This window comes from Drosophila suzukii, chromosome 2R (assembly GCF_043229965.1).
Source record: "Drosophila suzukii chromosome 2R, CBGP_Dsuzu_IsoJpt1.0, whole genome shotgun sequence".
Lineage (NCBI taxonomy): Eukaryota > Metazoa > Arthropoda > Insecta > Diptera > Drosophilidae > Drosophila > Drosophila suzukii.
In genome coordinates this window covers 15,623,133-15,637,033 of record NC_092081.1, presented here as the reverse complement: position 1 = coordinate 15,637,033, position 13,901 = coordinate 15,623,133, and the positions used below count along the sequence as shown (strand labels likewise).

General features: G+C 39.6%; 1 protein-coding gene across 2 annotated transcripts; it reads left to right on the top strand.

Moving 5' to 3' along the window:
- Positions 1-4,870: 4,870 nt before the first annotated feature.
- On the top strand, positions 4,871-12,695 carry betaTub60D (beta-Tubulin at 60D). 2 transcript variants are annotated; one of them, XM_017074975.4, is made up of 4 exons: positions 4,871-5,100; positions 10,121-10,229; positions 10,296-10,537; positions 10,847-12,695. In XM_017074975.4, the coding sequence occupies exons 1-4, from the start codon at positions 5,044-5,046 to the stop codon at positions 11,798-11,800; spliced, it is 1,362 nt and encodes a 453-aa protein (XP_016930464.1). In that variant the 5' UTR covers positions 4,871-5,043; the 3' UTR covers positions 11,801-12,695. The 2 variants fall into 2 exon arrangements, with proteins under 2 accessions (XP_016930464.1, XP_016930463.1); XM_017074974.4 differs by having other exon boundaries at positions 10,293-10,537.
- The last annotated feature ends 1,206 nt before the right edge of the window (positions 12,696-13,901 follow it).

Here is a 13,901-nt window from a genome sequence, read left to right as displayed (position 1 = left end):
AAAAGTTCAAAATAACATCGTTGAGAAAAATCCTTATAAATGTGCTTCATATTTTAATATATGTATATCTCTTTCGTACTCAGTACTTTTTTAAATATATTATATGTATTGTTTATATTAATATTATTTATTATTGTGTCCGTTAATATATAATATGGGTTCAACTATAAAATTCTTAAAAAAATATTAAGTGACCCTTGTATAAAAATACTGATAAATATGATTTATATTTTAGTAAATATTTCTTTCTTACTCGGTATTTAATTAAATACAACTTTGTTGTTTATACTAATACTAATAATAAATAATGGTATTTATTATAGTTTTCCTTAATACAAAATATTGGTTTAACCGTAGTATATTAAGAATAATACTAACTGTGAGTTTAACAAAAATATAGCTAAAAGTAATGACATATATTATGAACTGACCCCTGAAAAATCAGACTACCCTTACTTACAGGGTATTTTTTTAAGAGCAGCCTCGCTCGACAACGAACATTTTTGTGCGCTCTGTGCAAAATTTGAATTTTTATTGCTGATCGAAGCCTGCAGCACATAATATGACAAAGCCACCCACTTTGCCGCCTCCCAAATTATGCGTATTAAGGTCGTTTTTTGGGGGCGGTGGGTGGTGAATCCGAGTTGCTTGATAGCTTGTTGCTGACATAAATTTGTAGCCGCTGCTGCTTCATCTGCCCTCTGCCTTTTGCCTGTGTAAATGTGCCAAATGCGCTGGAAGCCCCACCAATATACCTCCGATATTGACTTGACCCTTCTGTTTTCTTGTCGCGCCTTTTATTATGCTAATATTTTTAGGGCATTGCCAAGATTTATTGAAATTGCTGCGGCTGCTCGTCCATAAACGCAGGGCATACAAATAAATATATATCTATGTAGTATATCCCCGAGATTGGCTGTGGGCGATGGCAAGGTGCAAGGCATTTCCTTGGGCAATTTGAGCCGGCGGCCACATGGCGTATGCGCGATTTTAGATTGGTTTGGGGTGATGGCAACAATTAAATTGTCATTTCGTCGGTGTCGCTGCTAAACGCTTGTTGCTGCTTGTCCCGCCTCGTGTTGCATAATTGGCAACGTTTTTGCAATTAAAACAACTAATTGGCAGCAAAAACTATTGGCCAGCAAGAACAGCAGATGTTAGCTGGTCGCTTCAGCGAAGGGAAAAGCGGTGGGTTCCATAAAAAAGTATGCGAAAAATTAGTTGCATAAATTTCTGGTAAAAGTTGCAACTTTTGCGGTGGTGGCTAATTGTAGGGGAAGGGGTGGAGCAAATTGGTGAACTATGTTTTCATTGAAAAAGGGTCCAGGATTTGTGCTTTCGTTTTGACAACATTTTTGCATTTCCCTAATGTTTAAAAGTACTTTTTCAGGTAAATGTAGTAATAATTTAAACGCTAACCCCTTGCAGCATTCTACACTTTTTTAAAAAGAAAACAAGGTTGTAATAACACCCCTTTTGCACAGGTGCTTATGCTTTTCCTGGTTCTCGTAAGCTCCAGGGCGTGTGTCCACAGATAAAACTGCAGCTTCCGGCTTCCATTTCGCCCCCCTCACAGAGTATTGTTATGATTTTACAACAATATTATTTTTCCATCAACAACATCAGCAAAAATCAATCAAGTTCAATTAAAATGCTGCCAACGGACAACCGACAAAATGCCAAAATAAAAAAAAATAAAAACACTTGCAAACCAGAATGCAATTATCCAAAATTAATTTCCTATAAAAGTTGTATAGAACAAAAAAGGTTTGTCAGTAACAGAAATTAAAATGCCAATTATAAATTGCAATTAAGAGATGAAAAGTTGGAAAAGAAATTAAAATATTCGTTGTCCTGGGCAAATCAATCAAACCTAATTGCCTCCGTATGTGCGACAATGTAAACACGATTATAACATTTAACATATGCATGTTTGTAGGTTGCATGGGAATGAATTAAACTATGGTAATGCGCAATTACGAAAAAAGACAAATGCTGGCTACAATTTTGTATTATACATATTTACAAATATATATTTTTGGCCAAATGTTGGGTTTTGTGTGTGCGTGTGGGGTTTTTTGTGCGTGTGCAAAGCTTACATTTACACAAGTGCAAAAATTCCCAAAACACAAATCCTAAAAAAACATTTGTTACTTTTTGTGGGGCCCAGGGACGAAGGACGAAAGGTCCAATGCACGGGGGGTGACCACACGCACACACACAAACACACTCACCCACACCAACGGCATAATGCAGGCCACCGGCTTTGTATTGGTATTGGTGGGCTTTGTGAAAATACAGCGGTGTGTGTGTGTCGTCATAAGCGTAGTCCTGGCCAATTGATCCCTTTATGGGGTCCTTTTTGGGTACTCAAGTTTCAATATTGTTGTTCCCAAACCGTAATGTATTGAAGTTTCCTGAAAAAATAGATAAAACTAAAATCTCATGGTCTGTTATAATATCAAATATTTCAGGAAGAACGTGGCAGGATTATTATAGCTTCGGTCTTTGAAATCACTGAGAAGGAATTAAATATTAGAAAATATTGTTGTTTTAACAACATGGCTCTGGATAAACCTATACTGGTATATTTATATATTATTTATATGTGATTTTTTAAAATATGAAATGAATTCAATTTAAAAATTGTTTCGGGTTTCTTAGCCTCCCTAAAAAATATATACCAACTCTTTACCTGTTAAATCAAGTTATAGGAACTCAAGATATTTTTCTTTAAATGTTAAAGTTGACTTAAATCTTGTTATTAAAGTATAATTGAGAAATAAATCCTCGTTGAGTCTTGTTTCAACTTTTTGACTGAATCACTCTTATTCATTGATTAAATAGACTTTTTATTTGAATACCCTATTCAGCCTACGCCTACTTCTATTTCTATTTGGCCTCCCAAAAATGTCAGCAATATTTGCATTTATTGTCCGTTGGTCCAGAGACCTGGACAAGTTAGTTCTGCCCAAAAAGACTTCTGCCACATGGCCCACTCCTTCAGCGATTTTGACCATTGAGCGTTTAGATTGTAGTTCTCTTGTTGCGCATGAATGTATAACATTTTGTCTATTCGAGCTCGTAAATTCGAGATTATTTTGTGTTGCATTTAAATTTAGCAGGGTAGAAAAGCAGAGGCATATAAGATATGGAGGGACAGATATTCGTAGGCAGAGCGATGTAAGTGCAGTCGGAGCTAACGATTCGCTTCACCATGCTTGTTTTGCCATCGAAATTAAAGTGAATTTTGCGGTTTGGCTGCCAGAGAATGGAAATAGGCCTGACAGAGGCACTTGAGGAGTCGGATCGTATCGTATCGGATCGGAATCGGATCTCTTCCTCCCCACTTAGGCCTGCTCTTTCGTTTTAAACTTGAATGCAATTAGAAAGTAAAACGACTACAAATTGTCTTTGCCGGGGCATTGATTGATTTCCAAGGAAATGGGGAAAATTGACGCCTCAGATCCCAATCCCAAAACTCCCCGAACTTCGACTAGGAAAATTCAGCAGCCGAGCGGAGCGGAGTCTGTCTAAAAATACCACACTCTCTGCATCCCGCTTTTCCTTTTCATTTTCATTTCCATTTTCCTTTTCCCCGAGTGCATTAGGAGTTCCAAAACGAAGGCAAAAACACATGTAAGAAGACGAAACATTTCTAATGACTGCGGTGACACTTTTGTGGAAGTGCATATAAGAATCAGAAACACAGATATATATATATGTGGATGCGGATACGGAGAAGTCGGGAGTCGGGGAGTTGAGTTGCATACCTGTGCATTCTGCCGGATAAAATTAGAACGTGAAAGTCGCTGCAGTTGACAGCGTAAAAATGTGTGAACTTAGGAACAGGAAAACGACGGCGGGGTGCCAGATATTCCTATGTGTGTTTCCCTGCTGCCAGTACATAAACCAAATCGAAATTAATAATGAAACCGAAAGCCAGCTCCGATTTACACTTGCCGGTTGACTTGGACTCCCTTTGGCTTAACCCCTTTTGCAAAACTTTTATTAACTTCCGTGGATTGACGTATGAGAGCTTTTCAATTACCAAAAATGATTTGAGACCACCCGAAGTCAACCCCCTCCACTTTGATTATTTTTATCCCAATCATAATACAGTTGTACCTCTAAAAATAGAAAAACCGTATTGGGACAAAAATCTATGTAATAAATAATTTTAAAGTATTATTTGATAGATTTTATGGATTAAATAGTATAAAAACATGCTATGCTTAACTAGTCTGTAAATTATACAATACAAGCATAAGATCACTAGTTTAAGGAATTAATAATTTTTTAAACAAGTATTTATGCCTCAATGACACATATGAAATATCATAATTTAACATATTTTGCTAAATATGAGATAAATGCTTTAAAAAAAAAATAATGATACAAATTTTAAGAAAATGGAAGGGAGTGTGTCACTGGATGATAAAAATAAGCCCTTCTAAAAACATGTTTTTAAATTTATGATCTTACTTTAGTTACACTCCTCACTGGAAAAGTGACTAATATTCTTACTTACTTACCGATAAGCTTAAGCATAAGTAATATAAGTAGTATCAATTGGTTTATTTTTTAATGCAACTTATCAAAGAAATATTTAATAAACCATTTTTATTTAAATTCTTAATATTTGATACAGCAAGCAAACCTTATATCTACCATATGCAGAGCTTTGGGCTGGCCATCTCCCGATTTGCCCCACTGTGCGGGCGCGCCTGTGTGCGTATCTGTGTGCCAGTCGGTGCGCCAGTGGCTTGGTGTGAGTGCGATCTCCCCTCTCGCTCTGGCTGACAGGCACTCAAGTCGCAAGTCGACTCAAAAATCACCAGAACATCGTCGACGGACTCGAGTTTTTGTTCCGCCGATCAGTTGTGTCTTGTGCGTTGTGCGGTGAAGTTGCGCCTTCGTTCTGAAAATCTGAAAGTCCAGCAAAGATACTCGGACTGTGCGGTGCATCCTTTGGAGATCCAGACTGCGATCCATTACCACATTCAGCTCTAGCTTTTGACCCAACAAATCACCACCAGCAAAATGAGAGAAATTGTCCATCTGCAGGCCGGCCAGTGCGGCAACCAAATCGGCGCTAAGGTAGGTCTCATTACTATTTGATTTAACTTTTTCTTGACTTTTTTTTTCTCTCGCTGTTGGCACTTAATTTATTCACATTGACCGAAAACGTTTTTCAATGAGTTTCCAAAATGATCGGTTCGATGTCGCCGCCTTTTTCAGCGCATTCAGCAATTAAAGCGAAAGAAAATTAACAACAAAAAATACGATAAAATAAAAAATGCAAAGTGCAAAAAAGTGGACAGGCAAAGAAATTTATTTTGAGTTTGTCTGGCACTCAATATGCCCTTTCTGTTTCGCTAAAAAAAAAGGAAGAAAAAAAAACGGGTTGGGCCGGCTGCAGATCACGAAAAGTGATTCATGGCAAACCCTCCCAAGGGAAATTGGGAAGGGGAACTGCCAGGGAGAATTATGGCAGAGGCGAAAATCAGCAAGAAAACTTCGAGATTTCTGCAATTTCGAGCGAAGTTTGCCTTGGCCGCCCTGCACTTTGCCAAGAAGGGAAATCTCTCGAATTATCTGGCCACAGAAATCTTTTCGCTTTGCTTGAGCTTCCTGCGCTCTCCAAGAAACCACAAAAATTGCAATAAAAATAAGTAGTTATTCGTACGAAAAGTAGGTACTCCAAAAGAAAACACTATACATGTATATTAGCTAGGAAATTTTACTTGACTTGATAAAGTAATTACGCACTGAAAGTCAGTAGAAGTTCTGAGAAAGTTATAAATATTAATTTAAGTCTGGTGCAGTGAAATTTCTTAGAAAATATTTAATTTAAACAAAAGTACCTTACAATTCCTAAAAATACTTATTACATTTCTTACTTGATATCTAAATTGTATACACCATGCCGGGTGCAGTCAAACTGCAGCTGTTCTAATCATTCCATAAAGAACCCACTCGAATTACATGTAGGGTATACGATGACTGATCCGCAAATACAGCAATTATGCCAGCTACTGGGCTTTAATCAATCAAATTAAACGAGAAACGGAAACTTGAGAAATGCAAACGAATCAGAGCAATTAAGTTCTGATTTCCAGTTGAGCATTCTCAATTACCTCACTTATATAGGATAGTCCACTCAATCAGCACGCCCCGAAAAACAAAGTGCAGTTCTTCGAGAAAAAAAGGAGGCTTGTAGTTAACCGGCTTGGTTTTTTGATTTTTGGCAATACCAGTTTTGGATCGAGACTGGCTCCCCGCTGAGTGCATTTTTCTGTGGCATCAATGTCAATGCCTAAAGACTCGATTCAATTTCAATCATCACCCCCTGCAAAGTGGGTCACATATAGAATAAGTAGTATATCATGCCTAACAGTGCTGATAAAACTATATCGGTGCGCTCTCAAAAGATAAGCCCGTAAATCTTAATCATTTGATATGAGTCAATTTGTAGAAGAATGAGACAACCAACCGGCTAGTCAGCAGCTTCAATTTAAAAGCCTTTTTCTGCTTCCCGGAATTTCGGCAATAGTAATGGTTTTATGGGGCAGCACTCGTACGTAGTATATACCTATGTACAAGCAGACGTTTACGTACTCGAATGAGATACGATGGGAAGTTTGTCTTGGTAATTTGAGCAGCGAACCTCCCGTAATGTGAGACCCCAAAAAGCAGAAAAAACTAACAGCTGAGTGGACAAGCGGTCACTTGAATGAAGATGGGGCCTCTGGAAATCCGAAAACCGCACAAGTGCAGGAGAAAAAGGAAGTGACTCACCGGACCTGTCCTGTATACAGTTACAGGATATCGGACCTGCATACCCTATACCCATATATATTATTCGTTTCCCTTTTTAGCTCGAGCCACGACGATTAATGCATATTAAATGTACGGCCTCCGAGATTAAGTACATTTCAAAAGGCCAATAAACCCGGTCTGTCTCTCTTTGGGAACTCTTATCGCCCTCTGCTTTTTTTTGACACTCCACAGCAGCTGCTGCGAGAAAAGACAAAAGTCAAAAGTTGGTGGTGTGGGGCTGGCCCCTTCAATTGAAGAATTTTCTTTTGATGCCAAATGTTTTATATCTTGTGAAAATACCACTCGCTGTCTTTTTGCTTTTTGCATAGCCAGCGATCCTCTGCCGCGGCGGAGAAAGAAGACGGGCTCCAAGTTCACGCCCGAGTGACTTCCTCTGCGCAAGACTCGCATAGACGAAGTGCAGCGATGGAGGAGTCTCCACTTCTCTGGGCTTCTTGGCTCCCAGACATGCAACACTTAATGAGGGCGTCTCGATTGCCAGTCGCCAAATGATCGCATGCTAGAGGCGTGGCGCGGCAGGGGCGGAGGTCCCTTGCTGCGAAGGGGGGTTAGACCGGGCCAGTTGCTAGACGGCAGAGCTTTGGAAATTAATTACACGAAAAGAAGAATGGACTCGCAACAGCTTGGCCAACGAAATTGTTAGAACAGATGTTGTCCGTAATTGAAGAAAAGCCTGAGTAAAAACCCCAAGGAAAAACTAATTGGTGGAAATTGCCTATCCCAAATAAAATTTTATTTTTATTTCCATTACAAAACGGTAGCGTGGAACTAAAAAAATTAATGACTGGAAAAGTAAAAATATAATTTAAAAAACGATGTTGTTTAAAACTTAAAAATCATTCATCTATCTTTTAATTTATTTAAAATATTTTTTAAAACTCAGTTTAAGTTATTTGGGGTGGCTTAAAACAGATGTTCATGACTAATACACAATATGATCATTTAAAGTTGGGCTATCATAATATTTTTTCATATTATAGGATACCTATCTAATAATGATCGGTATTAACCTGATCTAATTGTTTATCCAATTTGTTCCCCTTTAGACAAATATCTCAATATAATGACTTCTCATTTTAAAGAATGTTTTCTAATGAAATTAAAAAACCGTAAGTCGAATTCGACACAAGTTTCCCTCAACAAATTGAATTCTTGCCATCGATCGTGATTGCCCGAAATAAGTCTGGCCAAAAAACCATCAATCTATAATTGCAATCTAACTGTGTGTCGTATTTAGAAACCTCTCCTCTCCCATCCGCAGCAACTGCCATTCACCGAAAAAAGCGCTTTTCCGAAGTGAAAAATTAGTCGAATGTAAAAGTAAAGCGATCAGCGATGATCGTGCCAGAAGAAGTGAAAAAGTGGAAATGGGAGGAAGGAAGGGGACGTGAAAAACGACTTTTCACTTCAACAGTTTTGTGTGCTAATTCGGTTTTCATATTTGTTGCTGCCGCCGTGTGGTTTTTGTTTGGTCGGCCTTATAGACCGAGCTTCATTGTTGGAGCTGTTATGGTTAGCTTCATAATTGCAGCGGCCACACTCCAATTAAATTTGATGATCTTGCTAAGATTGCACTGGCCTGAGATTCATTTCTGTTGATGTAGTTTAGTTTCTTCCCTCCATCTCACTCTTGGGCTTTTTAAATAAACAAAGAAATGCAGACGCCATGGGTAGCTCCAGTTCTCCTCCCTATAGAGTTGGTCCCCCAGCCCCAGCCCCTTTTTGTTTATAGTCGCACACGTCAAGTTCAAGTGCCAAAGGGAAACAACTCAGACATCAGACTTCGCCGGAATGCGTCTGCCTCTCTGGGCTGGGGAATCGCTAACATTTTTATTATTTCCTCTGTCTTTCGAAGTTCGAATCTTGGGGACTGTTGCCAACCCGGCTGCGTTTCGCTTCGATGAAGAGTCTATATCCCAACCGATCCCCAAAATAGTCGCCTAATGATCAACTAAAGGCGCCCAAATTTGGTTCTTGTTAAACGCAGCACAACAATTGCAGAGCATTTCCTCAATAAATCTCCGGGATGGTTTGTGTATCCATGATAAACTTAATTTATCGCATTTCAATTGGGTTCTTCTTCTTGGGGTTTTCGGGAGGGGGTGGCCCCATCTAATGATGGGTCGTTGGCCTGCAGTCTTCCTTTTAAGCTTTCCAATGATTCTTTGGCCCCCGATGAGTCAGCAGGCATATATAGGTATATATAAGAAGTATATCTCTGGTACCCCCATCCCAACCCATCCCACGGGCTCCGCTCTTCTATTTTTAAATGCATTTCTCCCCAGGAGCGTCGTGGCGTGGAAATTTTGTGCATTTTGTCCCCATACAGTGTGAGAGGGCCACCAATATTTTTTGTACTATTTTTTACTGGCCCGGACGCATCTTTTAAATTTAGCACTAAATCAGGGCATGTTCGCCGGCGTCCAAAACTGACGTTCGAAAAACTAAACATAAATTTATTTTTCCCTTTTTTTCGGGGCAATCTGTCTCACTTTTGACTGCGGCATCGGAAGGCCCCCTATATGGACAGGCCGTAGATATCCCATATATATACTTGTGTATATTTTTCCAAAAACCTCAAAGTTTATGGGCTGCGGCTGCGCCTTGTTGTTTGTCACATTGTCACATCGGAGGAGGCAGGAACAGAGATTGTTAGAACTGTTCTCAGTTTTCTTTTTTTGGGCGGTTTCTGTGGCTGCGGCCATATGTCAGGGCTCAACATGAACTCTGACATGGCTGGGTGGGCACAATTATTCAACTTGATGAACGACTCCGGGAATATTTAGTAAGGCTTTGTGCCAACTAAAGAATCCGCAATCGTCAAGTACTCTGCTGGGGGCTATAAAGATATCGCTGGGATGACTGATAAGGATGAATGATCTCCGCTGAGAGGCTGATAAGGGAGTTTGCCAAGATGCGGGCGGCAGCTCCTTATCTTAAATGGTAGAGGAAAAATAATTTTCTAGCTAATTTTCTCTAGAGAACGGAAATTATCAATATTAAATACGTTTACTTAACATTTGATATATGCAATCTTTGCTAATTTAATTTATGAAACTGAGCTGCAGAATGCTCTTACTAATTATTCGTAATTAAACGAGTTTTTGCATCACTTCAATAAAACGTGATCCAAATGGTTATCAGTTAGAACTTGAATTCAAGAAACAGAGACAAGATAATATAAGACATATGTATATATTTAAATATGTACAACTAAAATGTGTATACCTGCTTTATTAATAACTTTCTTATATATTTCCCCATTCCTTTCCTGCAGTTCTGGGAGATCATTTCCGAGGAACATGGCATCGACAGCAATGGCATCTATGTGGGCGACAGTGATCTTCAGCTGGAGCGCGTTAGTGTCTACTACAACGAGGCATCGGGTAAAACTTTGCCATATCATATGCAAAATTGCAATGGGTTTTACTAATATATACCTCTTTTAGCAGTCACGCGGTCTTCGGGAGGCAAATATGTGCCCAGGGCCATCCTGCTCGATCTGGAGCCTGGAACCATGGAGTCGGTGCGATCGGGTCCCTACGGACAACTCTTCCGGCCGGACAACTTTGTGTACGGACAGTCGGGAGCGGGCAACAACTGGGCCAAGGGTCACTACACCGAGGGCGCCGAACTGGTGGACAATGTTCTGGATGTGGTCCGCAAGGAGTGCGAGAACTGCGATTGCCTGCAGGTTGGTACTTGTATTTAAAAAGATATTTATTTAAGATGGGGTTATAATATGAGATAATAATAATTTAAAATCTCAACCGAACCTTAAAATTGAGCCATGATAAACATTTTCCCATATATGTTCAGATAAAAAAATCATTATAAAAAGTAAAAGTTTTAGAGTAATGGTAAATGTTATCATTACATAATCGTATGTAAATATTTTTCGTAAAAGGGAAAGATATAGGGATAATGGGGTTTTAACAAGAAACCCATCCTATTCTATATATATATTCCACTGGTATTCATATCATATATCCACCTTTTCTAGGGCTTCCAACTGACGCACTCGCTGGGCGGCGGAACTGGCTCCGGAATGGGCACCCTGCTGATCTCGAAGATCCGCGAGGAGTACCCAGATCGCATAATGAACACCTACTCGGTGGTGCCGTCTCCCAAAGTGTCCGACACGGTGGTGGAACCCTACAACGCCACCTTGTCGATCCATCAGCTGGTGGAAAACACAGATGAGACGTACTGCATCGACAACGAGGCGCTGTATGATATCTGTTTCAGGACCCTTAAGGTGTCGAATCCCAGCTACGGAGATCTAAACCATCTGGTTTCGCTGACCATGTCCGGCGTGACCACCTGCCTCCGTTTCCCTGGCCAACTGAATGCCGATCTTCGCAAGCTGGCGGTCAACATGGTACCATTCCCGCGTCTGCACTTCTTCATGCCCGGATTCGCACCGCTCACCTCTCGGGGATCTCAGCAGTACAGGGCTTTGACGGTTCCCGAGCTGACCCAGCAGATGTTCGATGCCAAGAACATGATGGCCGCCTGTGATCCTCGACATGGTCGCTACCTCACCGTGGCCGCCGTCTTCCGCGGTCGCATGTCCATGAAGGAGGTGGACGAGCAAATGCTGGCCGTTCAGAACAAGAACAGCTCATACTTTGTCGAATGGATCCCGAACAACGTGAAGACGGCCGTCTGCGATATTCCGCCAAAGGGCCTGAAGATGTCCTCGACGTTCATCGGGAACACCACGGCCATCCAGGAGCTGTTCAAACGGATCTCTGAGCAGTTCTCGGCCATGTTCCGGCGCAAGGCCTTCTTGCATTGGTACACCGGCGAGGGCATGGACGAGATGGAGTTCACCGAGGCGGAGAGCAACATGAACGACCTGGTGTCCGAGTACCAGCAGTACCAGGAGGCCACCGCCGACGACGAATTCGATCCGGATGTTAATGTGGAGGAGGTCGAGGGCGATTGTATTTAATGGTGTGGCCAGAGGAATGAGGGGCGTGCGTGACGAAGGTCCGGGGGATGTCCTGTTTCTGCGCGGCATGCGGCACCAGCTGGCGGCCAAGCACTGCAGTATCCTTTGACCCCGTCCCTACACACACACAGCCACATTACACTACCATACCACTACCATAACAAGCAAACACACACACACGGACAGGAGACAGGACACAAGCACAGACAGACAGGAAGGTCAAGCGTAGTTAGAACATCAAACGGAAATGTTCCAAAAGCTCATGCTTCCTCTATTCCCCATCATCCATCCATCCATCATCTCTCATCTCACATCGCGCATCTTCATCTTTTTGTCCATTTCGGGCACTCGTAACCCTCCTATACGCTATAAACTATATACACTTTACACGGAGGCACGTCTATCGCATTTCTCGCAGCCATTTTCACCCACTTTCCACTCTTTCACCTCTTTTCATAACCCTTACTATTATCTCACATCATTTTTATACAACTATTTATTATTATATCGCAACGTCAGCAAGAAGGAACCACAAGTATCTAGTATTTCAAAAGATAACGAATTTATACAGAAATCTCGAGAAGTGTCCAACGTCCAGAAAGTTAGCACTCAAGACTCGGCAATACCATACATTTAGAGCTATATACGATACGATGTACGAGCTTATCCAAAGATAATCGATTGACCACTCTCATGAGATCCTCTAATAAAGGCAATTTCTAAAAGCATCCGCAATTGTATTTACATAATCTTAGGGCACAATCTATTCATTTTGTATTCGTGTGCAGTACTTTCTCTTGTAGTTTTATTTGAATAAAAAATATTTGTACCCAAATAAATGACTAATAATGGCAAACATTTTTGACAAATAATAAATGGAATTTATTTAAAATTATTAAGCTGCATTTTAATCGAAACAAGGGAGTGCAGGGGATGTGTTTTAAAACCTCTGCTATGAAATGTATTAAATTTTTTTATAAACGAGTGAAAACAAACTTAAAAAAACTAACTTAAAAAAGTGTATTTTATATACGTTTATATAGGTTTTATGATTAACAAAAGGAGGTTTTCTTTTGTATAATAGTAGTTGTATAAATGTAGTAACAGTAGTTGACAATAGTAGTTCGAGTTCTTGAAGTCATGCTGAAGATTATAAATGGTATAACGATGCCGATTTAAACTTTGTCTTAATCGAGAAAATGGCCATTGATTTACCAACAACAAAAATGTTAAAACACAAAACAAAATCTATAAAAACACTTAACAAGAACACTTGATAGGTGGAGTATTACGTTATAGAAGCTCGACTGTAGTTATCTTTAGGCACGGGGTTGCCAGATAATACAAAATACAATATACACGTATGTATGTAAAATTTGTATATGCTTCATAATACAAGTAAAATACATTTGTGTGTCAAGTAAAATATATGTAGATTAATAAAGCGCCACCTGGCAAACAAATTTAAACATTTTCGCATACTTATCTGGCAACGTTGAGCATAACTGTCACTAGCCAGTTTAAAAAAAATTTCTTCGGGGCGGCACAGAAATAGCAAAGCGTTGAGTTTGGGAACAAATAATATTGATTTACATATGTAAGAATTCAAGTATTTAAATCTATTTTGTTGGCATCATTGCCTTTCCAAGTTTATCCGTACTTCGTTTAACATAAAAAGGCAAATCTATAAAACTGGGTTGATTCTTAATTCCACAGAATTAATAATACTAACAAAAATAGATTTAGTTACTTCCTCTTTAATAGTGACACAATAAGTTCGTTTAAAAATAAAATTTAGGTGTATCCCAGAAGAATTTTCCAAATCTATAAAAAACCAAACGGAATTACATTGAATATTGGATTAGTATGATTTGTGTTTGGTCGGAAATAACTAGGTTCACGACTTAAAAAAGGCCAGACAATAACACAACACACACAAATATCATTTAAAATAATTCAAGAAGAAGTCAATTACCTTTTTGATATCAAAGTCTAAAGTTCTTGAAAGATCCAACCAATTAACCGTAATTTTTTCCATATAAAAATGGATTACTTGCTACACGGCTGCTATATTATAATCTCGACCGGATCTCCAAGTCGC

What these genes read in the sequence shown, in the direction of transcription:
- betaTub60D (XM_017074974.4), top strand. Translation starts at nt 5,044, where the DNA reads ATGAGAGAAATTGTCCATCTGCAGGCCGGCCAGTGCGGCAACCAAATC. An exon ending in CTACTACAACGAGGCATCGG is followed by an intron (nt 10,230 to 10,292) that starts GTAAAACTTTGC and finishes TACCTCTTTTAG; the next exon opens with CAGTCACGCGGTCTTCGGGA. An exon ending in AGAACTGCGATTGCCTGCAG is followed by an intron (nt 10,538 to 10,846) that starts GTTGGTACTTGT and finishes CACCTTTTCTAG; the next exon opens with GGCTTCCAACTGACGCACTC.